Below are 25,651 nucleotides of genomic sequence, written 5' to 3' on the forward strand. Positions count from 1 at the left end.
GGACATTCAAAACCTGCCCACGATATTTGTGCAGTTCCAGCCAACGCTGCCATGACACTGGAAGAGGAACAACATTCCCTATCCATCTCCTATTGGAATGAGTTCTGCATTCATATCAAGGGCTGCGGGACCCAAAGCCAGTCACCATTCCTAATCAGCCTGGAAAAGCAACAGTGCCTCTTCATAAGACACAAATCCTACATTTAATAGCTCTGTCACAAACAAATGCTTCTCCTCCCTCCTCTGAACAAGCACACTGGGTGGCTGAAGGATTTAAAATTAGGCACCTTCACTTTGGGAAGTATTTCGAGATCTGCCAAGTACAAAGCAGAGTGTTAATATTACCACTTTCACTTCATTTTTTTCCCCCTCCCCTCTCCATGATTTACTTGCCATCAGCTCCAGCTGCTTTGTGGACAAGAAGGAGATCAGGGGGTTAGGAATGAATACTGGACCTTTCAGAGTGTCAGGAGTGAACACTGCACTTTTCAGGGTGTCATACACAGAAATGGAGTCTGCAGTAGCAGAAATAGGGTCAAGCTATGAAATTCAGATTAGATGAGAAATTCTCTAGTTAGACTTCAATTATTTTCAAAGCATCAGTTTTCCTTCTTCCCACTAGAAAGACAAGGGAACATTACAAACTTTCAATCCATGTCCAGAATCCTACAGAATCCAGTAGAGCTGTCTGTATTTGGGCTCTGAGATAGCAAAAAGCAATAAGGATTTGGGGATGGAGGTGCCTACAGAGACATGACTCCACTCCTACACATCCCTCCCACTGCTCCCGTGGCTTGGACACTCCCTGTGCTCCAGGCACTGCACGTGACCACAAGTGGACCTTCGGAGGAGAGAGGACTCGGATCCCTGCTGAGCTGTTCCATCCTGGGATGATTTCTAACCACACAACTATGACAAAACCCCAGACGGTGAGACCTTCAGAGCCTCCTCCTTCACCCCTACCCGGGGCACCAGGGATCTCCAGCTCCATTCCCAGAGCAGCTCATTCACTCTGTCCTACAACTCATGTTCAACAAGCAGGTGACAGATGAGTCTTTTCTTTAACCCTTTCAAATTGAACTATTTCTGGTTCTTTCTTGCTTACCAAGGAAATGTGAGGTTTGCTCTGGTGTCCCTGCCCATGGCAGGGGGGGTTAGAACAAAATTATCTTTAAAGTCCCTTCCAACCCAAACCATTCTGTGATTCTATGACATTTTTTTTTGTTTTCTTAAACGTTATATGTGGAGGAAAAAATATTTACTGACAAGCTGGAAATACTTAGTAGGTTTCCCAAAATGAACCTGATGTCTTGGTGCTAGTATGGCAACTTGCCCCTGGTGCTAAATTTTAGTTTAGCAGAAAAAAGCAAGTGAGGGCATCTTAACATTTTAGTAGCCACCTACCACCATATGAACAAATCAAGCTACGAGAACTCACTGTAATTTATTTCTTGCTTGAAATCAAGAGGAGCAGCAGTTACCCAGATTGCCCAAATTCTGACCCAAATCTGAAGCACCCAGATTTTACAAGGGGCCTGGATGCTGAATAGAGCCATCAATGAGCTAGAAAATGTAAACAGAGAGACAGGTAATATAAATAATCCATGACTGGAGGATTCAGCCCTCGTTTGGGGGCAGAACACTGAAACTATAATTGTCCTTACGATGAATAGCTGATGAATGAAAACAATTAGTCATTTTATTTAAGCTGTTGTTAGTTCTGCCAGCACAAGTTTACAGAAGTCATTAGTCAGACTGCACGTAGAAAAAAAATAGAGATTTGATTTTAAAAAATGATGAGATTTAAAAGAAGCCCCACAACTGATAGAGATGTTGAGGCATTCTCGTCCTCTCTGGTTGAGACAACAGGGACTGAGAAGAGGAACAAGGGCAGGTCACAGACTGAGTCCAGAGAAACAGTTTAACAGGGACATGGCAAAAAGACAGTGGCATTAACACCTGTGAGCATCTGAGCCCTCCATAGCAGATACATGTTTGAATGGGACAGATGCTAGGCAGAAAGGGGGCTGATTTGTTTGGCAGATCACAAGTTGTACCAATAAACACACACATTCGATAATCTGGAGAAAAAAAAAAAGGCTTTTTGAAGGGGAAAATTTCACTCAAATTCTTTCTTCAGTTCACAGGTTAGAATATTGTTGCACTTCAAATGCTACTCCATATGAACAAAAATACATTGTACAGAATCCAGGAGGGTTCACACTGAGCTCAGGAAACGCTGTGCCATTAGCAATGGACAAACTCAACTTTCCCTTGCTTTCCATGGTGTGATCCAGTGTCAGACTGAAAGAGAGGCTAAAAAGCTCAGTTTCTGCCTAAATTTATACAAGCAGTATCTAAGCTTCACTTCTCCAATATGTAAAATACTTACAATACCTTCCCTGCAAAGTACCTGAAGAGCAGTGGGTGTGAAGAGCATCGTGGATGTGCAACTGAGGGAAAAACCCCAAGACTTGGACTGAAGCCTTATACACCACCTTGGCATGTGGAGAGGATCACGTAGTTCATCATAAGAGGTAAAAAAACTGGGATCCAGTTGTTCACTCAGCAATTAAAGCTGCTGCTGAGGAAGAGGCATTTCTCCACAGCCATTAAAAATTAGCACCTGGATAGAGTCTGCATTCAGTACACTACAAGATATTCCTGATCTCCCTGACCCTCATGCACACATTCTTTTTGTGCTTCTGTTCAATGTGCCTCAAACTCCCATAACCTAGATATTTTTAATTCTTTTTAAGTAAAAGTTACAGTTAAATAGACATTAATAGCATGGAAAATTTAATGTGTTTAATGGTTCTAAAGAGAAGTCTTTGACAGAGTCTAAACAAGACTAAGTAACAAGTAAATGCAACTCATGAGTCTTTGCTTCAGCTAGACCATCTCAGATACCAGAACAAATGTTTTTCTTAAAGATGCTTCATGTTGTTCCAGCATTTCTAAATGGTGCCTAGTGCTCAGGAAAGTCACTCCACAGGTAATTTCCCTGGCTGGATATCTGTATGCTGTATGCTTAGAAGCAGAGAGGGGCATTTCTGCCATCCCTCTGTTTGAGTAAATCCCTGTGAATCTCTTGTCTGCTTGGATTGCCAGGAAGAAGCGTTGAATCTCCTCAGCAGTGTTTTAATTGGCACTGTGAGAACATGCTCTCATCGCTCCCCTTCATTTTCTAATGTATCTTTCCAAAATCATAATGCCTATTTCTCTAATTACTTTATTTGGCAGCCTGAAAATAAGGGTAATTACAGTGTTCACTGTTAGCTTGTAAGGAGGACAGAGGAGTAAATCATTTGGAGGAAGGGAATAAAAAAAAAAAAACAATCAGACCAGTAGGTCCTGGTTATATTCAAATAAGGATCTCCAGAGGAAATGTGTGGTTGCCCATGAAGTATTGCTGGCAACTTTGAGAGCAATTTTCCTTGAAACCAATACTGAACCAATACCCCAGCATGACAACAGAGGCACAGAGACAATGCCCTATTCCCAAATGAGATGTTGAACAAATGTCTTTACCACATGTGGTCATTAAAGATTTGATGTCAAGATGAAAGGTGTTAACCTGGGAAGCCTGGCCAGACTCCAAAGTGGGTAATTACATTCTGCCTCCCTAAGCAGTTCTCTGGAGAGTTTCAGGTGGACATTTTGGATCTTGAACTGTTATGTGGCCTTGCCCTGAGCAGCTCAAGGAAAGGACTGTGACAACTCAACAAAATCTTGTGTCAATGACTCGTATTATGGAGCTGCAAAGCTGAGAGCAGTGACAAATCACAGCACAGAAAAGCTGCTCAGGTCACTGTGCATCACCTTTTACACCCAAGTAGCTCCAGGAATGCCATGAAACCCACTGAGCAGATAACTTCCATGGGACAAGGACCTTTGGAAAAGGAGAAAAGAAATGTGTCTTCACCCACAGTGTCTGTCTTGGAAGAAGCTCATAGGTACAGACTAGGGTTGCTGTTCTCGTGGAATGAACTGTTAGAGTTTGCACTGTGTCACAGTTTCTCATGGAAGCAATCCTGCTGGGATCTGTGAGTGCTGGGAGAATTTAGCACCACTGCCAAGTGTGAGCATGGCATTTGCAGCCTGGCCACTGGAGGTACCAGCACATTAAGTGCTGTAGCACCAAGACCTGCTCTGCCAGCAGAGCATTTACAACACCAGACACTTCTGCAGGAGGGTTCCCGAGAGGAAGGACCCACATGGCTGGGCTGGGCTCCCTGCAATCCATGTCCCTGGGTACATTTGCCCTGCACTGTCTCCGTTTCAGGAGGGATCTGCAAGCACAGCCAACCCCATAGGCATTAGTTCCCTTTGGAAGGATGACAGGGCATGGCTAGGGATGGGAATGCAGCTGCACCCCAAGAGGGGCCCAGTGGGTTCAGACTGGAACCAGGGCAGCAATGAACTGCAGCCACTGACACCATCACTCAGAGGGGAAGCAGAAAACAGCACTGAGGGTATTTTGCACAAGTTTCCCAAATGTTAACAAGGCTGTTGGTATTGCCATCCTTGTTATTACCAGATGCATCTTTTCCTTACAAAAGGGAATCATATTTTGGCTCGAGCAGACATGATTCCTGCAAGTCCCACACCAAAAACCGTGGGCTCCATGCAAAACCCCGATACAGAGACTCACTGGAGTCTTTCAGATTGATTTAAATGCAGGGGACTTCAAGGACTGCAAACTCAGACATATCACGGGAAATTGTTGTAAAGGGGAAATTATTGACCATCTTACAAATACAGGAGTAGAAATAAATCCTTATTTATGTAAAAAACCCTAGGCCTGTCTGATCTCATATTGATTACCATTCTCTCTTAGATAGATTCATTTCATAAGACCTTTAATATAACTGTGCAATAACCAGAGCCAGGGATGAAATCCTTTCTATGTTAAGTTTCTGACACCGCAAAGAACAACATGGATCATATTCAGAAATTTTCCCAGTGCTCAACATGCCACTTATCAAATTCCCTTCAAGTATTCATCACACCCATGCAAATAATTTATTCTTCCCCACAGAAGCTTTGTGTTTGATCACAATGACAACTTGCTGCTGGTGCTGCTCTGTATCACAGACATTATGGAGCTTCAAACCCCAGAGCAAGAGCTAAATCACATCGAGGAAACCTATTGAGAGGACCTTCCTATTCCTGCTGTCCTTGCACAGTCACACCTCAGGATCTCACAAAGATTTAGTTGTGTCAACAAGGTCTGCAGAACCAAAGACCAGGCTTTTGAAAAAAAATCAGTTGTTAGTCCTGAAAAGGATTAACACGTTGGGAGATAAGCAAATGCCTCGCTCAAGATGATTGTTACAAGAAAGGCACTTTGATTATGAACTACATTTTTATCATTTAGGAGTCACCTGTCCTGCAAATACACACACACACTAATAATTTGTCTATGAAATCCCTGGGAAACCACAAACAGGTTTTAGAATCTGCTGATCAGGGTAAGTAGTCTGTCAGAATAGCTTAAGCAAATAAAAGAAATGCAAAATACCGAAACGTACCTAGAGGACAGAGTCTCCTGGCTGAGCAGGATTGCAGGCTGAGACCCAAATAGCTGGTAATTTGGGATGGAACGGCTCTACAAATCAATCAGTACAGAAAGCCAACATCACACAAGCTACACATTTACCAGGCAGTGTTTGACAGCAAGAAACAAGCTACAGCACAGAAAATTTCTGTGTATTTTAAGCCTCCATCCCAAACTGACTCCTCATACAATTCATCTGCAGGCTGTAATTTACTAAATCCATCTGTTGTTCCTACAGCTTGCTTTCTGGAAATGCTGCATTTCAAGGGTCTGCTTGTTAGAGAAGGTCAAAGAGTAAAGCAGGCCCTTTCATTTTAAGTGACTTGAAAGAAAAGGAAAGGAAATTTATATTTAGAAATAGCAATGATTAACTAGGGGAAATATATTAGAGTATTAAAATAAACGACATAGAATAGCTTTTACTTCCAATTAGGATGACTTTACTTCAAGAAAAATATTTATATACAAATATAAAAAGCTGGGGAATGCTAACCTACACTAAGATGAAAGCATCTCATAACATAATTCATGTTTAGCCATTAAAATGGGTGATCACATTTTTACATACTTTTTCTTCTTATCCTTCTAAAGTCTCTGCTCCTGTGCTTTCTTCTCTAATCACCAAACTTTTCACAGCTCCTCTTTGTCTCTTACCAGACTGCCTATGGCAACTGCACACCTTCCACATCTCCATAGCCTTCAGAAAGGCATCATCTGCTGCTACTGCATCATTCTAGATCAGAACGGACTCACCTCAGAGTTAAGGACATAAAAATTCATACAGCTCAAAACTGAGGGTCTTAAGAGCTGAAGTCTGGACCTGGGTCCACTAAGATGTACCCTGACTGCACTCAGAGCTTCTGTTATCAGCCCACTTACTGGGCAAGATAAAGAACAGCAAAGCCACTTAAGAAAAACAGAGGAGAGCTGTAGGTAACTCCTGAGTGTGCCCCATGGACAGAGAAGTGCTGGTGGGACAGTGCAGAGCCACACAAGACAGCTCCAGTCACCCCAGGAGCCCCGGAGTGGGTCTCCAGCCCCCGTGGACACACACAGCAAGTGAGCTCACTCACCACCAGTGCTGCAGCCTCGTCAGGGAAGAGGAGGGAGCCCTGAGCCCCCTGCTTAAATACTTAAACCATGAGCAGCTGATGCTGGAGTCACCCAGGTGTTCCCTTTCAACTGATGAGTTAAAGGATCAGCACAACCAGCTCCAGAGGCACTTCAGGGCTGTGGTACTGACCATGGTCACAGCCTTAAAGGGGGCAATAATTAACACCAAGCAAAGTAGATGCAGGGGGAAAACACAATTAATACAGCTGGACTTTAACTAGGAGACTAAAATCACCACCTGTGTGAGTGCAGAAGTCTCAGGACCCTCACTGGCATGAGTAGTCAGGCTATCAGTCTGAAACACGTCCTAAGCTGGGGTGTGCTAACGTCAGGCAAGAACACTGGTTCAGTCCTGACTCAGAAGAACCTGTGTCACCTACTGAGTCACCAAAACTATCCCTTGCAGCATGGGTTTCCTTGGAGTCCCCTTTGTAAGCCCTGCTTGGGCCTGACCCTGTTTTGCCTGTAAGATTTAACACGATGGGAGCCAAAAGTCATATGATGCAATGAGCTGCAGTTTGTTTGTTTTCTTAGGGGCTTTCCCTCCCTCCCTCTGACTGCAACCCTACCAAAAGGCCTTTGTCTAAGGAGTAGAATAAGGAGCATAACACAGTGTTTGCATTTACTTATGGAAGAGCTACTCCAGCAACTCCTCTCAAGCCTCTGAAGTCAGCTCCAGTACAGTTACTTGGCCTAAGTTCATCTAAACTAAATGGGCTGACTTGGTTCAAATGTGTTGCACAACCAAATGATAAAATTGGAGGGGGGGGAATGACTGGTGATGACACATGTACTTAACACTGCATGTCTCCTCTTTCCAGATTAGGAGGAGCTGGCAAGCTTCACTCTGTCCACATGCCAGCAGCGGATGTCGGCACATATACAACACTTTTCAGAACAACATACTGTTGAAACATGTAGTTCAACTCCAAGGCACCCCTTCTGTTCAGCTAGCCCAAAAAGAGCTATTAGATTTGTCTTGCTTAATATGGTGGGATTTGTAACACAGCTTTTAATGCTGCTTTAATCTGGTTTCTTTATAGCCATTTCAGAAGCACAGAGAAGGAGGTAAGAGCAGCCCTGCCGTGCTCTGCACAAGGACCCCCACATCCAGTCAAACTGGAGGAAGAGATGAAACTGCTGGCAAGAGGGAAGTGGCAAGGATGGAGGGGATGGCATAAATGATACAGGAATATAATCCTCCCTTCCGCTTTTACACGTCCTCACTTTCCTTTCATTTTGCAGCCTGAAGTGCAGAGAAGCAGGATGCTGACAGGCTCACCCCGGCTTCTTGTCAGTGTGTCTCGAGAAAGTCATCAGTAAAGATCTGAAAGAAATAGTGTCTGCAAAATAAGTAAAAATATATTCCAAGTAGTAAGGGAAGTGTTCTACATTCAGGAGCAGAAAGCACTGCCTTGTTGGATTCAGATTTTTAAATAAGTTCAGTTCTTACCTCCTTTCCCTTTCGCTAATTTTGGTGGGAACATTTATAAACTCAGCATCCCCCCTCATCCCATATTCTTTTCTATGCTTCATTTTCCTCCTCATCCTTTCAGCCATTTTATTCTTTCTCACAACAGGTAAAAATCATTAGGAAAAAAAAAAAATAAGGCGGGGAAAAAAAACAAAATAATGCAGGAAAAACCACCCTAATAAGTGCAGAGAAAGGTGTCTTTTGCCATGGGGAGTGATGCAGGATGTACCTGAAGTGATCAATACCCCACACATCACATGGGTGGCTTTTAGACATTGGAATAATTTTCCTTTGGTTTCTGATCTGGCCACTGTATCCCACCAGCACTATCCTGACAACTTCTCTTTAGTCTCACTTCCTACCAGCTGTTTCCATTTCATCCCCCTTTTCTTCCTGCGTGGCTCCAGCACTGGGAAGGAGTTGATCCGACTGCAAAGACTCGGGGAGGGCTTCCTGCCATGAGACCCAACTGGGTGTTGGTGTAAGGCAGGAGCCTGCCAAAGCCTCCAGCTCTGCTCTGCACAGGTTTGATGTGCTAATGTGGGGATCACAGGGAGAGCTGCAGCCAAGGCTGTCATAATAATCCTAAACTCTTTTCCCTTTTCCTCAGCAGCACCAGCTCCCCGCAGGTACCTCTTGGTGAAGCAGCCTCTAGTTTGGGTATTGTTCCTTTCACTGCCCTCTCAAGCATCCAGAGGCAGCAGTTCAGATGTGCCAGGTCCCCACAGCCAAACCCAGTTTCACTGTCTGCCACTCAGTCCAGCAGTTCATTGCTGCCACCCGGCCCCATTGGCAGCAATGCTCCTCATTCTGAACTACATAACCCAGACTTTCCAAGATGATTCTTAGAATCACAGAATCACAGAATCAGCAAGGTTGGAAAAGAGTTCCAAGATCATCAAGTACAACTTTCAACTGAATATCCCCTTGCCCACTAAATCATATCACAAAGTGCCATCTGAACTTGGTTTTTTTTAAACACTTCACCATTTCCCTCCACTAACTCCTTGTTCATTCCCTTTTAACAGTAGGGCTGTCCTTTAGAAATGAGCTCATTCAGACAGAAGAAGGTTGAGGAGTGCCTGCATGTGAAATTATGCTGCCCTGTCTGGTGGAATATGATCCCCTTCAGTGGGAGATACACAAGGGAAGAAGCAGTTGGAAGCTGGGTCTGGGTCACAACCTCATAGCCAGGCTCAACTGCAGCCTGGACAGCATGTCTGAGCAGAGCCTGAGCTAAAAGAACAATATTTGGATTTCTCCTGTACTTTGTTCCATTCAATGTTCAAACAGGAATCCCAGGACAAAGTGTACTTTATGTGAATTGTACCAAATGCACAGCAAGAGGCACCCAGCTTGGAAGGATTTGGTTAAAATGTCAAGGACACTGTCAGAGGAAAAAAGGAGCCCTGTACTTCGGTTTGGTAAAAAATAAAGCTTTATAGACCTGAAAATCAACATATTTTTCCCTGTAGTTTACGGAAAAACGGTTGTGGAAGCAGTGAGTATGATTCTGCAAATCCATCTTCATGGATCCTTTTAATTTAGAGACATGAGTCATCAGAGCAGGGACTCCTTGGATGATTGTGTGACCACAGGATGCAGCCCTGGAAAAGTGTTTTTGTAAACAAATAAACATAGTCCTTCCTGTTGGAAACTCAGATCTTTCAGCATTGGGAAAGTGCCTGAGAACTCGACAGTGAGAGTGATAAGAAATATTAAATGTGATGCCAGTTGCTTGGTCCAGTTCCAACAGCAAGAGGTGAACAAAACACACAGAGTGAAAAATAGATTAGTGTTTTAAAGTCCTTTAATAATCTGAAGTGTTATTGGTATCAGGAACAAAGAAAAGCCTTGTTAAGTGAAAATTGCTTGAAGAGATGGTCTCACAATCTGACAAAACCAAAACAGAGGTTAAAAAAAACCCCAAAATTGGGGGATTTGATGATGGCTTGTGCCACGTTGTGCCGTACACACAGGGCAAGATCTGAAGATCATAGGCTCCCAAATGGATTTCACACTATGGCTTTTGACATCCGATGAAGTCTTTTGAGAGAGATTATCCTCTTTTCCTGGAGAAGGCAGGATGCTGGCCCCAGCCAGCCGACTGCAGCACCTTTGCTACTGAACTCCCAGAGGGGAAGAACAGAGTCTCCAGTCCCAACAGCTGGAAACATTTCCAGAAAAGCACGTAGATATTCGAAAGCAACCGAAATACTGCAATGTCAGGGAGTCAATTTTCTGTCGGTAGTTTAAAAGCAAACTTTTGGCAGCTGTCAGGGAATCCTCTAAGTACATTTAGATCAATGCATGAAGTCAAATAAACACTTAAAATCCTGCAAGACTAAGATGGGCAGAGTGAATCCAGCCAGGAAACGGCTGAGTGGCTGCTTGACCCTTTTTGCTGTCACAGACCAACAGAACTGGAGGATGCTCCAACCCACCCCCAAATCCTGCTGTACCTGGGCACACACCAGGGAAGGAGAGGCGACATGGGAAGGAGGACACGAGGCTTTGCTCCTGCCTCAGCTGGATCGGGATGTTTCAGTTGCAAACGATAGATCTATTTTATGTATTAGAGCTTGTCTAGACTAAGGAAATGTTCCTGCTATGACTATGCTGAGGTAATTACACCAGTGTAAACCCCTTTGGGCAAAACAGAGCTTTCAGTGGCCTGATTTACGCTGGTCACTTGCCAGGATTAGTTCAGCTGGTACCAGCCTGTCCTCCAGGAGCTCCTGCTCCCAGCTGGAATCCTGCACAGGAGTTTTCATCCGTCTCATCTGAAACGTTGGCACTGCCAATCTATCAATCAAACCATCCTTATGGGATGGTTGTGCAAATGTTTCTCTCCAAAAGAATGGTAAGCACGTAGAAGACTCCTCTGTTAGTAGGTAATTGATTAATGTAGGCTACAAAAAACATGCTGAAATAAATCTGAGTTTAAATTAAAGCATATTTGGATTTGTATATGGATGTCAGGGAAACATATTTGCTCCAAATGAAATAGGAAGGCTGACGTGGGATGTTCAGCCTGCCAGGGATAGATGTGTCCCTTACCCACATTAAATGAAAATGTGTCCAAAGAGAGTAAAATGGGAGCCACTCCAAACTGATTAATGTAAATGAACAAAAAAAAAAATTAAACTAAATTAAATAACTCCGAGGAAGCCCCTTTTAAAGCACAGAAAGAGGAACACCTGTCTAGGAGAAATTAGTGGCAATATTTACACTGAATTTAAAGGAGAGGCTTCACTTACCATAACGTGTAAAGCCACACAATGCTGCTGTGCATGGCACAGTATGAAATACATGTGCTGAGTTTCACACACAGCATTCAGGGAACATGTTGATAAATGCAGGATGAGGTACAGGCAGACTAATAGACAGACTTGGTTACATTTTAATCTGGTTTACTGTTACCTGCAGGTGTTACAGTTAAAATGTTCTAAAAAGTTACCATACACCTTAATTCTAAGCAGTTACTGGAAGGACAGCTAGAAACTCTAAAGCAAATATGCTCCTTTAAAAGTTTCCTTATTAAAAAAAAAAAAAAAAATTAAAAAAGAGGGGGGGAAAGTATGTCTGAAGCACCAAGATGACATCAGAAAAGTTCCTCAATTCACAGATGGCTGCACCTTTCAAAAAAAATTAAAACAGGAACCCTGGATTGATTTAATCACCCATACAAGCGAAAAAACGTAATGAAGATATTTAGTGCCAAATTGGTTTCTTGGGACCTTTTCCATGTAAATAATACAAATCAAACCTTGAAGTTCAGCGCAGATATGATCTGACAAGTAAGCCAGGCTTTTTGTTTTCCTTTGATCCAGCTCCAGAAATATTTTATCCAAGGTAAAGTTGTTTTTAAGTGTTTTCCATTTCAGTTTTTAATTTCGGATATTCATCATATAGGAAACTCGCTTATAATGCTTCAGACCTCAGTCTGGCTGCACTGACTCATGGCACCAAACATAAAGATTTCCTTGTATTTGGCCCTAAGAGTGGGACCATCAAGAGTTCCCGATGTGACACGGGATCGATTTCCATTGCTCGGTTATTTCTAATGGTACAGGGAACATGGACAACCCCAGCTGAATGTTTCCAGTATTGTTTGCACTGTTCCACTTCTCACAGCTGTGTTGGGGAATAATACTTTTGAAAATAATAAGATACACAGGCCTTTGCTTTCTAAGTGATTGCCCAAATTCCCCACGTGATGCCGTTCCCTCAGGATGCCGTGTGGGAGCAACAGTGCCTTCTCTTGAAAGAAAATCTCCATGTTGGGTTTACTTTGATTTTTTTTTTTAGTGTTTTACTTTTATAATTCTGTTAAAAATAAAATTTAATTTTTTTTTTTTAAATCTCTTTCTACTCCATTCTAAAACCAGGATGAAGATTCTGCAGTTCAGAAAACTATATATATATATATAAATCTGATGTTCACAATTTTCAGTGTCGTGTGCCTAAATACAGATTTAGGCACCTTGCTGTAGGCACCCAGTTTTCAAAAATTCAGCTCTTGTGAATAATGTAAAATCCTCTGGATTCTCTTCCTTCCACAAATTGGAATGTAGTATATTTAAAATTAACAGGGCCCGTTTTCTCTTTTGACTCGAATATGTGGTGTAAGGTTAATGAAAATAAGACGGATCTTTTATTTTGGGTCTTAAATATAATATTATTAAATGTGCCCACCAGAAATGTAGGATAAAATATTTGCTCTGCTTGAAGATTATGTGATATTTGTATTCTAAGCCTCACCACAGTGGGTTTCTTTAAATAGAAGCTATACTTTACTCCTAAATTGCTTAAGGCAAAGGAAGCAGAGATGATGTTTTTATGAATGTTTAAATGCAAATGGAACTGAGAGTGAATGCTATGCTAGCTAACATCAAAGGCTCACCAAAGTCTCTGCATTAATGAGGCTCTTTGTTTCCTGGATCACAGATTACAACAGGTTTCCAACTCATTGCCAAGGCTTTATCTCCATTTGGGAGGGCTGTAAATCTCAGACGATTTTTTTCACATGCAAAACAAGAGGATCATCTGAAAGAAGAAGGGGGAAAAAAAATCTTAAAGTAGCAAATATTTCATTCAAATGATTATTCCTCAAAGTGGCTGCATCTTGTTTTATTTTTGGGATGTTTAAAAGAATGGAAATTTGCAGACGGAGTTTCCTATGGGGCGGCTCATTCATTTGGAGGGGAAAACCGAGCAGGAAAAAAGCAAACAGCATCCTTCCCCCCTCTCATCTCCTTCAGCCCTGCATCAACTGTGCCCCCGAAATCAGAACAATAATTCTATGTCATGCAAAATCAGCAATTAGCAGAAAGACGGATTTTGCTTCATTTAAATATATTCAAGTACTTTTCAAAGTGGCTCCAACTAGTTCTTCTCCTCCCCAAAAAGTAATGAGATTATATCCCTAGTAATAATACCCTAATTAACAAGAAAAATAGGGGCCGAGATTTTTAGCTTCCTATTCAAGGGCTGAATGTGACAATATGTTGTATATTGGGTCATAAAAAACAATTTACATGGCGTCATTACAGTCTGTAGCAAAGTCTCCAGGACCCAGGGCTATCTTATGCAATCTTAATTAAGGAAAATAAATATCGGTGTGTTGTTTTAAGCTACCGGAGACATGCACAGGACCTGTCGTATGTGATCAGAAGAGATGGGGAGTTTCCTTTTCCATGGGAACTGCTTGAAAAACCCTCCGACGCCGACACACAAGTGTCTAGTGCCTCCGAAATTGGCTGCGAAGATGGTAATTTCGTGTTTCCTGACCCTCGGGGCCAGTCAGGAAAACTAATAATTTTCTGCAGCCCCACGTCACGTCTGTGCTGCCGAGGGGCCGGGGGGCGATGGTGTGCCCGCGGGTGGGCAGGGCACGCTCGTGTGACCCGCGTGTGTGCACCCATGTGTGGTCTGTGTGTGCACACGTGTGATCTGTGTGTGCACACGTGTGATCTGTGTGTGCACAAGTGTGATCTGTGTGTGTGCACCCATGTGTGACCTGTGTGTGTGCACCCATGTGTGACCTGTGTGTGTGTGCACACGTGTGATCTGTGCGTACCCACGTGTGATCTCTGTGTGTGCACAGGTGTGATCTGTGTGTGTGTGCACACGTGTGATCTGTGTGTGCACCCATGTGTGATCTGTGTGTGTGTGCACACATGTGATCTGTGTGTGCACAGGTGTGATCTGTGTGTCTGTGCACCCACATGTGATCTCTGTGTGTGTGCACATATGTGATCTGTGTGTCTGTGCACCCATGTGTGATCTGTGTGTGTGTGCTCTGTGTGTGCACACGTGCGATCCCTGTGTGTGTGTGTACACACATGTGGTCTGTGGGTGCACACACGTGATCCACGCATGTGTGTGCATGCACTCATGTATGACCCGTGTGTGTGTGTACTCGTGTGACCCGTGTGTGTGTGCACTCATGTGTGACCCGTGTGTGTGTGTTTGCGTGCTGTGTGTGCCTTTGTCACATGTACATGCCCTGATGCATATCAGCGTGTGCACACATTTGTCCTGATGCCACAGTGTGTGCATGTATGTGCTCATGTGTGTCTATCTGTGAACACATACGTGTCCTGATGTCTGTGTGTGTGTACAGGTACACGCCCTGATGTGCCTCAGTGCACACATGTACGTGCTGAAGTGTGTCTGTGTGCACACACATACATGATGACGTGTGTCTGTGTGTGCACATGTGCTGATGTAACAGTGTGCACACATGCCTGATGATGTCTGTATGTGCACAGCTATATGTTGATGTGTGTACATGTGCACCCATGTATGTGTTCACGTGCGTCTGTGTGCCCACATCCTGATGTCTTACTGTGTACCTATGTACATGTGTTCATGTGTGTCTCTCTGTGCACACACACGTCCTGATATCTCAGTGTGGGACTGTGTACACATCCTGATGTGTCTCAGTGTGCACACACATGTGCTGACGTGCATGTGCACACATACGTGTCCTGGCGTGTCTCAGTATGCACACACGTATGTGCTGATGTGTGTCTGCAGTTCCATGTACGGCCTTCTGTCCTCTGTATTTGTCTGTGTGCTGCTGATCTGTGCTTGCAGACTCACAGGCAAATGTGAGCGTGCAGATGTGTGTGTGTGTGTGCAGATGTGTGTTTGTGTGCAGGTGTGTGTGTGCAGATATGTGTGTGTTTGCAGATGCGTGTATGCAGATTGTGTGTGCAGGTGTGTGTGTGTGTGCAGGTGTGTGTGTGTGCATGCAGATGTGTGTGCAGGTGTGTGTGTGCAGATGTGTGTGTGTGTGCAGATGTGTGTGTGCAGATGTGTGTGTGTCAGACTGTAGCTGTGCACCCTGATGGGTACAGTTTTGTGTTCCTTTCTGCTGGTGTGTTTGGGGCTGTGTGTGGATCCCACCGCTGTGCACACACGTGTGGGATCACTCCCGTGTGCCACTGTGTGTGCTGATGTGTGTGCACAGGTCTGTGTAGCTGTACACTGGCACCTGCAGGGACATGTGTGGGCACGAGCAGTGTGTGCAGGTTGAGTGTGTGCCAAAGTGTGTGTGCAAGCACATGTGCAGACAGAGGTGTGCACAGGCATGTGTGCAGGTGTGTGGGCACAGGTGCACGTACAGGTGTGTGTACACAGAGGTCTGCGTGCAGAGATGTGTGTGCAGGCACGTGGGTATGCAGAGATGTGCGTGAGGGCCTGTGTGTGTGTGCACAGAGGTGTGTTCAGGCGTGTTCATGTGCAGAGATGCACGTGCAGCACATGTACACGCGCAGATGCATGTGAGGGCCTCTCTGTATGTGCACAGAGGCGTGTTCAGGTGTGTTCATGTGCAGAGATGTATGTGCAGCACATGTATATGCACAGATGCGTGTGCAGGCCTGTGTGTGTGTGCACAGAGGTGTGTTCAGGCATGTTGATGGGCAGAGATGTACGTGCAGCACATGCATGCACACAGATGTGTGTGCAGGCCCGTGTGAGCGTGGGCATGTGCGCGCACACGCAGGCACAGGTGCGTGTGCCCATGTGCGAGCAGACACGCGTGTGCACACCTGTGCATGCAGCACACGTTACACACGCCCGGGGGGCTGCACCGAGCCCCCAGCGCTGCCCACCCCGCAGCCGGCCCGGGACGGGGGTCACCCCGCCGCAGCATCCCTTTAAGGCAGGGACTCGGCGCGTGTGCGGCGGTGCATGTGTGCCCGTGTCTGTGCGTCTGTGTGTCCCTGTGTGTGTGTCCCCGCGTGTGCCCGCCCCCGGCCCCTCCCCGGCGCTGCCAATCACCCGGCGGCCGCTTTGATGTCGCAGCGCTCGCCCGCCGCGCCGCCGCGCTCGCAGTCGGACCGGGCGCTCCGTGCTCCGCCAGCCGCCGGCGCCCGCTGCTCCAGCCAAACTTCCCGGGGCTCGGAGGGCGGGGGGGCGGCGGCGGCACGGGGGGGGCCCCCGGAGCCCGGCATCCCGCGACTCCTGCCCGCCCGCAGCCTGCCGAGCCCCCCGAGAGCCGCCGGAGCGGGGAGGGGAACGGGGGAAAGCGGGGAGGGGAGGAAAAGACTGAAGAGGGGGGAGAAGCGATTCTGATTTGTTATTTTTTTTTTTTTTTTGTCCTAAAGAAAGGGTTTCGAGGGAATTTGGAAAGCGGGGAGCGAAATTAAAGGAAAAAGTTTAAAAGTTAAGAGGAAGGGAGGAAAAAACTTCTGGAAGAAAAAAGAAATTCAAGAGGGAGCAAGTTTTTTTACATATAGGTTTGTTTTTTTTCCAAGAGGAGGAAAAAAAAATAATTGAGGGAGGGGAAAAAAAGAATAATAATAATTGCGGAGGGCTTGATCCGGGAGAACAATACTCGCCGGGGAAGTTGCTGCGCGGCGGGGAGGGAGCGGCGGGAGGAAAATGCCGCAGCTGGGCAGCGGCGGCGGGGACGACCTGGGCGCCACGGACGAGATGCTGGCCTTCAAGGACGAGGGCGAGCAGGAGGAGAAGATCCCCGAGAACGCTTTCACCGAGCGCGACCTCGCCGACCTCAAGTCCTCGCTGGTGAACGAGTCCGAGGGCAGCGGCAGCCCGGCCGCCGCCGCCGCCGACCCCGAGGTGGGTGAGCCCGGCCCGGCCCCGCGCCCCCCGCCCGGCCCCGCGCCCCCTCCCCACCGCCCCCGCGCTGCCCCTCTCTCTCCTCCCCATGCAGGCCCTCCGGCGAGTGCAGGATCCGCAGAGAGTTTACCAGGAGAAGCTCCCGGACCACATGGATGATGGTTAGTCACGGCAGTCCCCGCGTGTTTCCGTGTGTCCCCCTCTCCTCATTCCCGGTTCCCGCTGGTGTTCCCCCGTGTGCTCTGTCCAGTGCTCGCCCTCCCCGGGGTGGTGATCCCCCCCGGTCCCCCAGCCCATCACCCTGTCACCCCCTGAGAGGGAGGGATGTCAGCCTGGCCACCACAGCCCCCCGTGGGAAAGCTCTGTCTGTCAGCACCGAGGCTTCCCAGTGTCCCCAGTTTGGGATCCCACACCCATGGGGTACCTTGCACCCCTCAACACCTTCTCCAAGGAGTCCAGGACAAAAAGACTCCCACAATATGCTGTAACCTCTTTGGGGACCCCCAACAGGCAGGGGAATCACCTGTCGTTAGGCCGGTTTTGACAGGGCACGTTGATTTCAGCAGGTATGAAACATCAGGACCCAGGGATGTATAAAGGATCTGCATATTCCGGCTACCCTTTCCTGATGCTCTCAGATCCGTATCTGCCAAATGGATCTATGTCACCTCTGGTGAGTTCCTCCTCTCCTCGTGGAGAATTTTCATGGCCTCTCTCACTGCTGAAGTATGTTGTGGGTATTGTGCAGGCACCTACATGTGCTTTTTTCCCAACAAATGGGAGCCCGGTTTCTGCAATAGCTGGGCGCTGTTCTGTCCGAGCCAAAGGGAGAAGCCATGGGAAGGGGCAGAGATGCTCGGCAGGAAGCGCCTGCTTGGCTCCGAATTTGCTGGAGGAGCTGTTTTCCCGACCTCCCCATCCTCTAGGTTTGCCTTTACTCTTCCAGCAATCAAACCCTGATGTCTAACGGAAGAATGCCCCTTCGTTTTTCTGGGTCACAGGCTTTGGAAGGAGCAGCTCCTGGTGTTTGTGTTCAGGGATATGTCCCGCAGCTGAAGTTGAGCTCGATGTGTCTGCTTGTTAAACAGCCAGGTTCTGGTGTGCTGTGGGTTAGGGCTCTGTGGTGGATGATGGCCCAAAAAGTGGGTCTTGTTCTTCTAAAATGGCAATAGAGGTTTGTAGGAAAAGGCTTCACGCTGCCGGAGGACTATTCCCGTCTTCTTGCTGTAAAGTTTTTCCCTCTCAGTTTAAATCAGCTTTAGTAATTCTGTGTGTCGTACTATTTCTAAGTTTTGCTACGTGAGTGATTAAACTAAAGGCTTCTCTACACAAGCTGACTTTTCCCGTCACCACCTCTATCAGAACTTCAGCAAACACTGTCCTGACTTTGCAGCAGTCGGTTGGGGCTGGTGTGGCTCCTGGGGAGCCAGCACTGCTGCGTTTGTTTCTGCTTTATTCTGCATCAGCCGTCGGCAAGGGAGGACAGAACGTAATTTGGTTTATTTCAGGTTTAGTTTTTTAGCCTTTAAAGGGGTGAGGTTTAAAAGGATCCATAAAACCGTCCTTAATTCCAGGCATTTGTTCACAGGAGGGGGAGGGTGTTAAACTGGTGTTACGAAAAATTGGTGGACTGTGGGGTATGGAACTCAATATTTTATTTGTGGGAATCAGTGCCGTGCCCTCACACCCGACCCAGCTGGCCTGGGCAGCCGGAGACGGGTTCCTGCGAGACCTTCCTGCACCCAGCTCAGCTCTTCCCAGGGAATCAGTTTCTCTGGCTGCAGACTGCTGTGACTTTGCCAAAGTTTGCAAATACTGAGGCTCTGTCCCTAAATTTTGAAGTCTTCCTTCAGTTTACAACAGGAAAAGATGTGTTTGCAAGGCAGGGCCAGTGTAACCCAAATAAGCATTTCTTCTGGTGCTTCTCACCTTGTGTCCCTTCATCCAGGTATCAGGTACTGCCCCATCCCCTAAAATATGAAGCTGTTCACTTCCTGATAAATTTTAAATTATATTAATTTTGTCTTATTGAAACACATTTAGTGTGCTCCCTGGGATAGAATCTGGGTGAGTTCAGAGTTATGTTAGTCCAGCAACTATTTGTTGTAGTGGAATATTTCTTTTAATCTTAAACTCTTCCTAGATGGGCAGCAAAGTGCAATAGCCTATTTATTAGCAGTTAGGCTGAAAAGTAGGTTGTGGTTTGGGAATCGCCTCTCCCCTTGATAATGGAATGAAATCCAAGTGGTTACTGTCAGAGCAGCAGGCAGGAGTAAGCAGACTGTGCAGAACTCAAAGGGGAGAAAACTGAAGTAGCAGAGGAGGAATGATCCAGTCCCCTTGAGAGCCACCCAAATCATCCAGTGCCTCAGCCAGCTGCCCTTGGGCCTGCTCAGGTCCTGCCGTGGCTTATGTTGTATGACTTAAAGAGCTGATTTGATGTTTTCAGCTAAAAGTCTGTTACCTAACAGACAGGGGAAGATTTCTTCCTCAGATGAAGGCTGGTCTTGTGGTTTTTCAATTTATTGCAATAGCTATTCCAGTGTATTATTCTGGGCAATTTTGTCTTGTGTTTCCATTGACTGTGCAAAGGTTATCATGGTAAATTATGGATTGCTCTCATATAGATTTATTGCTGCTGTGTACATTATGTGAAGTGTGGGCTATAATCTGGTGGCTGCTTCCAATAATTGGGGAGGTCAGATCTGTGACCGAAGATTGCAGATACTTAACCATCCATAAAAGTGTGTTTAATTAACACTTTAGCACAAGTAGAGTCGGGGAGGAAGGCTGTGTGAGTGAATGGGATTACATATCACAGCCATGCGTGCTCTTGATAGTGGAGATTGTATTTTGGTTAATGAGGCTTCCTGGAAACGGTTGTTTGCAGTTGGGATTAATTTTAGAATCTTAAAAAAAAAAAAAATAAATTAAAAGATTAACCCAAGAGTACTCTGGCAAACTTTCAGGGCTTTGCATTGAAAATAGTAATTTACCTGACTGAGAATAGAGTATAACTCCCTGAAAGACGAGGGGCAGCCGAGGCTGGGGCTGAGCCCCTGCCCTGCAACGCTCTGTAAAACCACACTTTTTTCAGTGGGCTCCCCACGAACCCCATCAGGGCCCTGCAAGCACTGCTGGAGCAGCCCTGGTGCCTGCCTGGGTGGGTGTGTTGCTACCGGCAGTGCTGCTTTCCTATTTGCTTTCTGATTTTCTCAGCAGCATCACTTCTGCTTTGTTTCCCTCAAGGTGGTTGTAGCCACTAACTGTTAGGCTGCTCACCCCAGCATCCTGCTCGGCTCCCCGCATCTCCCAGCCAAAATTGCCTCTTTTTACCAAAACACACCCACTCGTGTTATTTACGAGCTCTAGTGCCGCTCCAGAGCGATGCTCTGAAGGTGTCTGGGTACCTGCCACCAGCAGCAAGGCCAAGCCCAGCTGATGGTCCCTGGAGGGCCAGCAGCAGCAGGAGGGTGGCAGGAGCTCCCTGCAGCAGGGTGGCCCACCTCGGCCGCAGGTGGCAAATGCCAGTGGGGGATAATTCAGCTGGAGTGATGCTGGTTTGAGCAGGCACAGGTTTCCTGGACTGGCAGTAGAGCTTTCACAGGGGGTGCAACCAAAGTGCTCCTGGAGCTGCTTCAAGGCAGTGGGCCCAGCCTGGGTTTTGGGAGCGAGCTGTGAACCCCATCAGCTGCTGGGCTGGGGATGTCAAGGGTGTCAAGAGCCTCTCAGCACAGCCCGTGTGCACCTGAAGTCTGCCAGCCCCCAGCAGAGCCAGCTCTCACCTGGCTCTCAGGTGCTGTGTGCATGGTGCTTCATGGCTCCACTTTCACTCTCCCGTCTCATGCAAAGTCCAGTTTTTTCCAGGAGTGAAATATATGGGATTTATGGGTTAAAAACCTGCAAGAAACTTCCAAAGAATATGAGCAAGTTGAGGAACTGTTTTTCTAAATTAAATATAAAATCATAAAACTATATCCTTTTTTAAATAGTACAAATGACTTTAAATCAAATTAAGGTACATCCTTAGTAAAAACATCAGCCTTTTAGGTGGTTACAAACATTAGAGGTCAGACATGGTCAAACATGTTAACACTTTGATCAGATTAAAATATTTTTCTTGCTACAGTTGTATAATTGAGTTTAGACCTGCGGGGGTTTTCTGAACATTGTTATATCTTGTACCATGTGGTAGTTAAATGGTAGAAGGAGCACTTATAAGTTCCTTTAAGTTCCTTTTGTAAATAGGTTTATAAAATAGGGGAATGAGCCATGCTGTCCTGTATGTAGGGCACAAGTTCTCCCCACTCCCATTGATGGAAGAGATCCCCGGGGTGCTCCTCACACCTTCTGTGCACCTCAGGTGTGTGTGCTGAGCATGTGAGGTGAAGGCAGGATTAAAATGTTCTATATGTAAAGCTGAGGCGCTGGGCTTTCTGTCTGTATGAAAAACAGAAGTCCAAGAGCCTCCATTTCTTTGGAAAACAGACACTACCTCATTTTCTTAATTATTAAGTTGTCTAACCAGAGCTTACGTGGGAGCAGAAGGGTGGGGGGATCTCCCCAGCCCTGCATGGCTCAAGTCCCCAGATTAGACAGCAGGACTCACAAATAGTGCCCCTGCTCAGAGCCTGGTCCCCGTGGTCCACTGGGCTCCTGGAGCTCGTTCAGAGGGTTTGAAATGTCCCCTTGGGCAGGGCAAGATGAAAGTGCAGTTACTGCTGGCCTGGGGCCACGGGGCCCAAATGTCTAACACGAGGTCAGAAGGCACAGAGCTGCAGTCTAGGGCTGCTCTTTGCCGGACAGAAGCTGAGGCAGCAGCCCCTGAGCCCCGGGACACAGCTGGTTCTGCTGCATCCCCTTCCCCAGGGCTGCCCCATCCCCGGGCAGGAGGAGGCTGTGGCCCCCGCAGCAGCTGGCAGAAGGAAATCTGCAGCTCAGCTGCTTCTCTGCGAGGTCTCTCTGTCCTGACTTGCACTGTCAGGGCAATAGTTTAGTATTGCTTTTTCCTGTGTTGGGTTCTGATCTTGTTGAAACCAGTGGGAAAACTCCCCGGAGCCGCCGTGTGACGGGGATTTGTCGCTGCGAGGGGACTGCTGCATCCCTCTCCAGATGTGCGTGGAGGGAGGGAGGGAGGGAAGGCAGCTGGAAGCCAACAGTAGCTCGGTGTGTTCCCAGCAGTGCCTGTTGCTGTGGGAGAGCAGCATCCCAGCCAGGTTCCCTGGCAGCAGGGTTTGCACTGCGGGACCTCGCCGGGATGGTGCTCTGTCCCCATCAATTGTCACATTCCCGGCAGAAAGCGTTAGGAGTGCGGCGGCTGCTGATGGACCTCCTGGCACACAGACAGATGAGTAATTTGTTGCCTCCTGACCAAAGCAAATCCAAATTCTTTCAGCTCCTCTACCTAGCTTGAAATAAGATAATGGTGAAAATAATTTTTTATGTTAAAGCATAATGTTGGATAGGTGGATGTACCAAGGCACAGGGCTTCCGAGGTCATTTATTGCATGTCTGATTCAGTCTTGGTTCCCCCCCAAGGAAAATTCTTGTGTTAATTTCTGAGTTCATATCACACCCTCAATTTTGAAGCAGAACTTCCCTTTGAAATAAATTAGAGAGTTCTGCTTAAGAAGCAGTGACATGATACAGCACTGCCTGTGTGTGGTCTAATATAACCTTATTTTTAAAATTGTTTGGAATGGAAAAAAGAGAAAGAAAAATGTCACAGGGAAACAAAAGCAAGTTTTATGTAAATCTGTGCATGTGAATAAGTGTGCACGTGATTCAGACAGTTCAACAATATCTGCTCTCCCACTGGGATTCCTTCACAGGCTACCCTGGAACTGGCTTCCCAGGCATGGGATGCTTTGGGGGGGGGAGTTGCTATGAGATGTGTATGGTAAAGGCACCGTTCCTGCAAGCTTCCAACTGTTGCTGTTTGTGAAGTGTTATGAGCTCAATCGGTTGAGAATTTGGAGAGAAAAGCAAAAACTTAACATCAACTCAAGTTCCCGAAGCTCATCCATGTTAATGATTAGTATTTTTGAAATTTTAACTGTGAAGAACAAAGTGATTTGGGTTTGAGTGGCACGTCCGAGATGAAAGTGCAGAGCTGGTCTGGTATGTGGAGCTGTAACCCAGAGAAGGGAGAGCAGGAGGAGCTCTGCAGTGCACTCACGTTTTCCTCACTCCTGCCATGGCTCCACAGACACCATTAAATTCCTGTGTTGGGGTGAAGCCCCTGACCAATCCATAGGGTGGGATGTCCTGTTCCCAGGTACCCAGCCCAGTAACCCTGGTGTGTTCCTGTGACTAAACAGACATTGCTGGCTCCGTAGGGATGACTCCTTTGCCTGCTGTCAAAGATCATCTGCAAAGGGCCAGATCCTAATCACAGGCTGAACCCTCTCTATCTGTGGTGTGATCTGCAAGGGAAGCAGGATTTCGGGATTCAGGTAGTGTGAGCTGCACGCCTAAGATCCCAATCTGGCGTGGACTGTGTGTGTCTGTGTGTGCATGGCATGGTGGTTATTGGGAGAGCAAAGTCTAGTGCTGAGAAACACCACCAGTTTTGCCATTAATTTTGTGCCTGCAGTTCTGCCTTTTGGCTGTGGTTCATCAAGACCAAATTTAGTCTTTGTTTCATAGGGGTTGGCCTTTGAGCCCCCTTGGCAATTCACCACAGAGGAGGTGAGAAAGGACCCGAGCACCTGTGAGCACAGGGAGGCTCTGCTGGACAGGTTGGAGTTGGGTGAACAACAGCCAGGCACATGCTGCTCTTCAGTTACTAAAATCTCCTGCACCACGTCTGAGTCACGAGAAAATTTCCTCAACAAATCCTCAAGGATTGTCCTCTCCTCTCTGTTCTATTGATCTGAAGAGGGACTAGGTGACAGACGTCCTCAGCACTGTCTTCTTGAAGGCATTGGCAATGTGGGAGCTTCTCTTCATCCCACTCCTCCGAGGTTTTGGGCTGGCACAGCCACTGCAGCTCCCTCTCCTTTCGTTTGCTGCTCATTTCATAGAATCACAGAATGGTTTGGCTTGGAAGAGACCTTAAAGCTCATCCTGTTCCAACTCTCTGCCATGGGCAGGGATGCCACCACTGGGTTGTTCAGGGCCCTTGGTTTCCCATGCCTTTGCCACTCCACCTCATTGCTCTGGGAACCAGGAGATGGCTTAGGTCAGCATCTCTCCCAACCTGATGTACACATGCTCTTACCTCATCCTTTACCAATGGTGGGTGGAGGGCACAGCAATAGGAGAGTAGGTACAAGTTGCTTCCTGAGCTCTTTGCAGAGCACTGTGGCGGGGAAAGCTGCTCAGCCTGATCAAATCCCAGGTTGGTGCTGAGCTGGGACGTGTGAGTCCCCCCCCCCCAGGCTCTTTCATGTGCTATTCTTCAAATTTCTCTTTAAGAAATAGGCTATAACATGATCCTTGCTCATTAGACTCTGTGTCTGGAGGATGAAACAAAGGTTTGGTAGGAGGACGGGTGACTCAGAGGGTTGGTAACAGGATGCAGAGCTGTTCTCTTCCTACTTTCCAGTTTCAATCCAGCTGAATCAGTGGAGACTGTTCCGCCTGCTGGCTTGTCCAGCAGTGTGTCCAGGAGGGCACGGCTGCCCCAGCCCCCGGGCACTGCGGGTGTTTCATGGGGTGAATGATGAGGTGTCCTAAGAACCTGCAGAGTCTGGACCAAACCCTCTGTGAATGTCACCCAAGGTCCTGTTCTCACCATGGGCCTGTCGGTTCAGCCCATGCTGGTGGCTCACAAACCCACCCACTCCATCCCTTAAAGGAGGGGATTGTAACCTTGTGCTCCTCTGAGGCTCGATTGCAGAGGGAACTGTTCCTTGGTTAATGATCTTGGACAAGGAGTTCTCACCTTCACCTCCTTGTGGAACAACTTAGCGCTGCTTTGTCACTGGTTTTTGCCTTGGGGTCTTTATGATTTAGGATCATAGAGTCATTTATGCTGGAAAAGCCCTGTAAGATCATCAAGTCCAGCTGTTGACCCAGCACTGCCAAGCCCACCACTAAACTGTGTCCCCAGGTGCCACATCTACATGTCTTTTAAATCCCTCTGGGGACGGTGACTTCTCAGGACAGCCTGTGCCAGGGCTTGTCAACTTTCTCAGTGAAAAGCTTTCCCTGATATCCAATCTGAGCCTCCTCTGGTGCAGTTTGAGGCCATGTTCTCTTATCCTATCACCTATTACTTGTGAGGGACCCCGACCCCCACCTGGCTCCACCTTCCTGTCAGGAGGGAGTGAGAAGGTGACCTCTGAGCCTCCTTTTCTCCAGGCTGAGCCCCCCCTGCTCCCTCAACTGCTCCTCATCAGACTTGTGCTCCAGACCCTTCCCCAGCTTGGCTGGCCTGCTCTGGACACACCATTTATGACCAT

The 25,651-nt window shown here is 46.9% G+C and overlaps 1 protein-coding gene across 3 annotated transcripts in view; it reads left to right on the forward strand.

Moving 5' to 3' along the window:
- The first annotated feature begins 17,000 nt into the window (after positions 1-17,000).
- The window catches only part of TCF7 (transcription factor 7), a 69,988-nt gene continuing 61,337 nt past the window's right edge, over positions 17,001-25,651 (forward strand). For 2 of the 3 annotated variants that reach the window (XM_027747594.2, XM_027747599.2), the window contains exons 1-3: positions 17,001-17,243; positions 17,338-17,404; positions 17,807-17,916. In XM_027747594.2, coding sequence (XP_027603395.1) covers positions 17,046-17,243; positions 17,338-17,404; positions 17,807-17,916 — 375 coding nt within the window. In that variant the 5' untranslated portion in view covers positions 17,001-17,045. The remainder of the gene's footprint in view (positions 17,244-17,337; positions 17,405-17,806; positions 17,917-25,651) is intronic. The other variant, XM_027747596.2, reaches the window with a different exon arrangement.

Source organism: Pipra filicauda, unplaced genomic scaffold, assembly GCF_003945595.2.
Source record: "Pipra filicauda isolate LSUMZ 115617 unplaced genomic scaffold, ASM394559v2 scaffold89_size2521313_pilon, whole genome shotgun sequence".
In the NCBI taxonomy this organism is placed as follows: Eukaryota; Metazoa; Chordata; class Aves; order Passeriformes; family Pipridae; genus Pipra; species Pipra filicauda.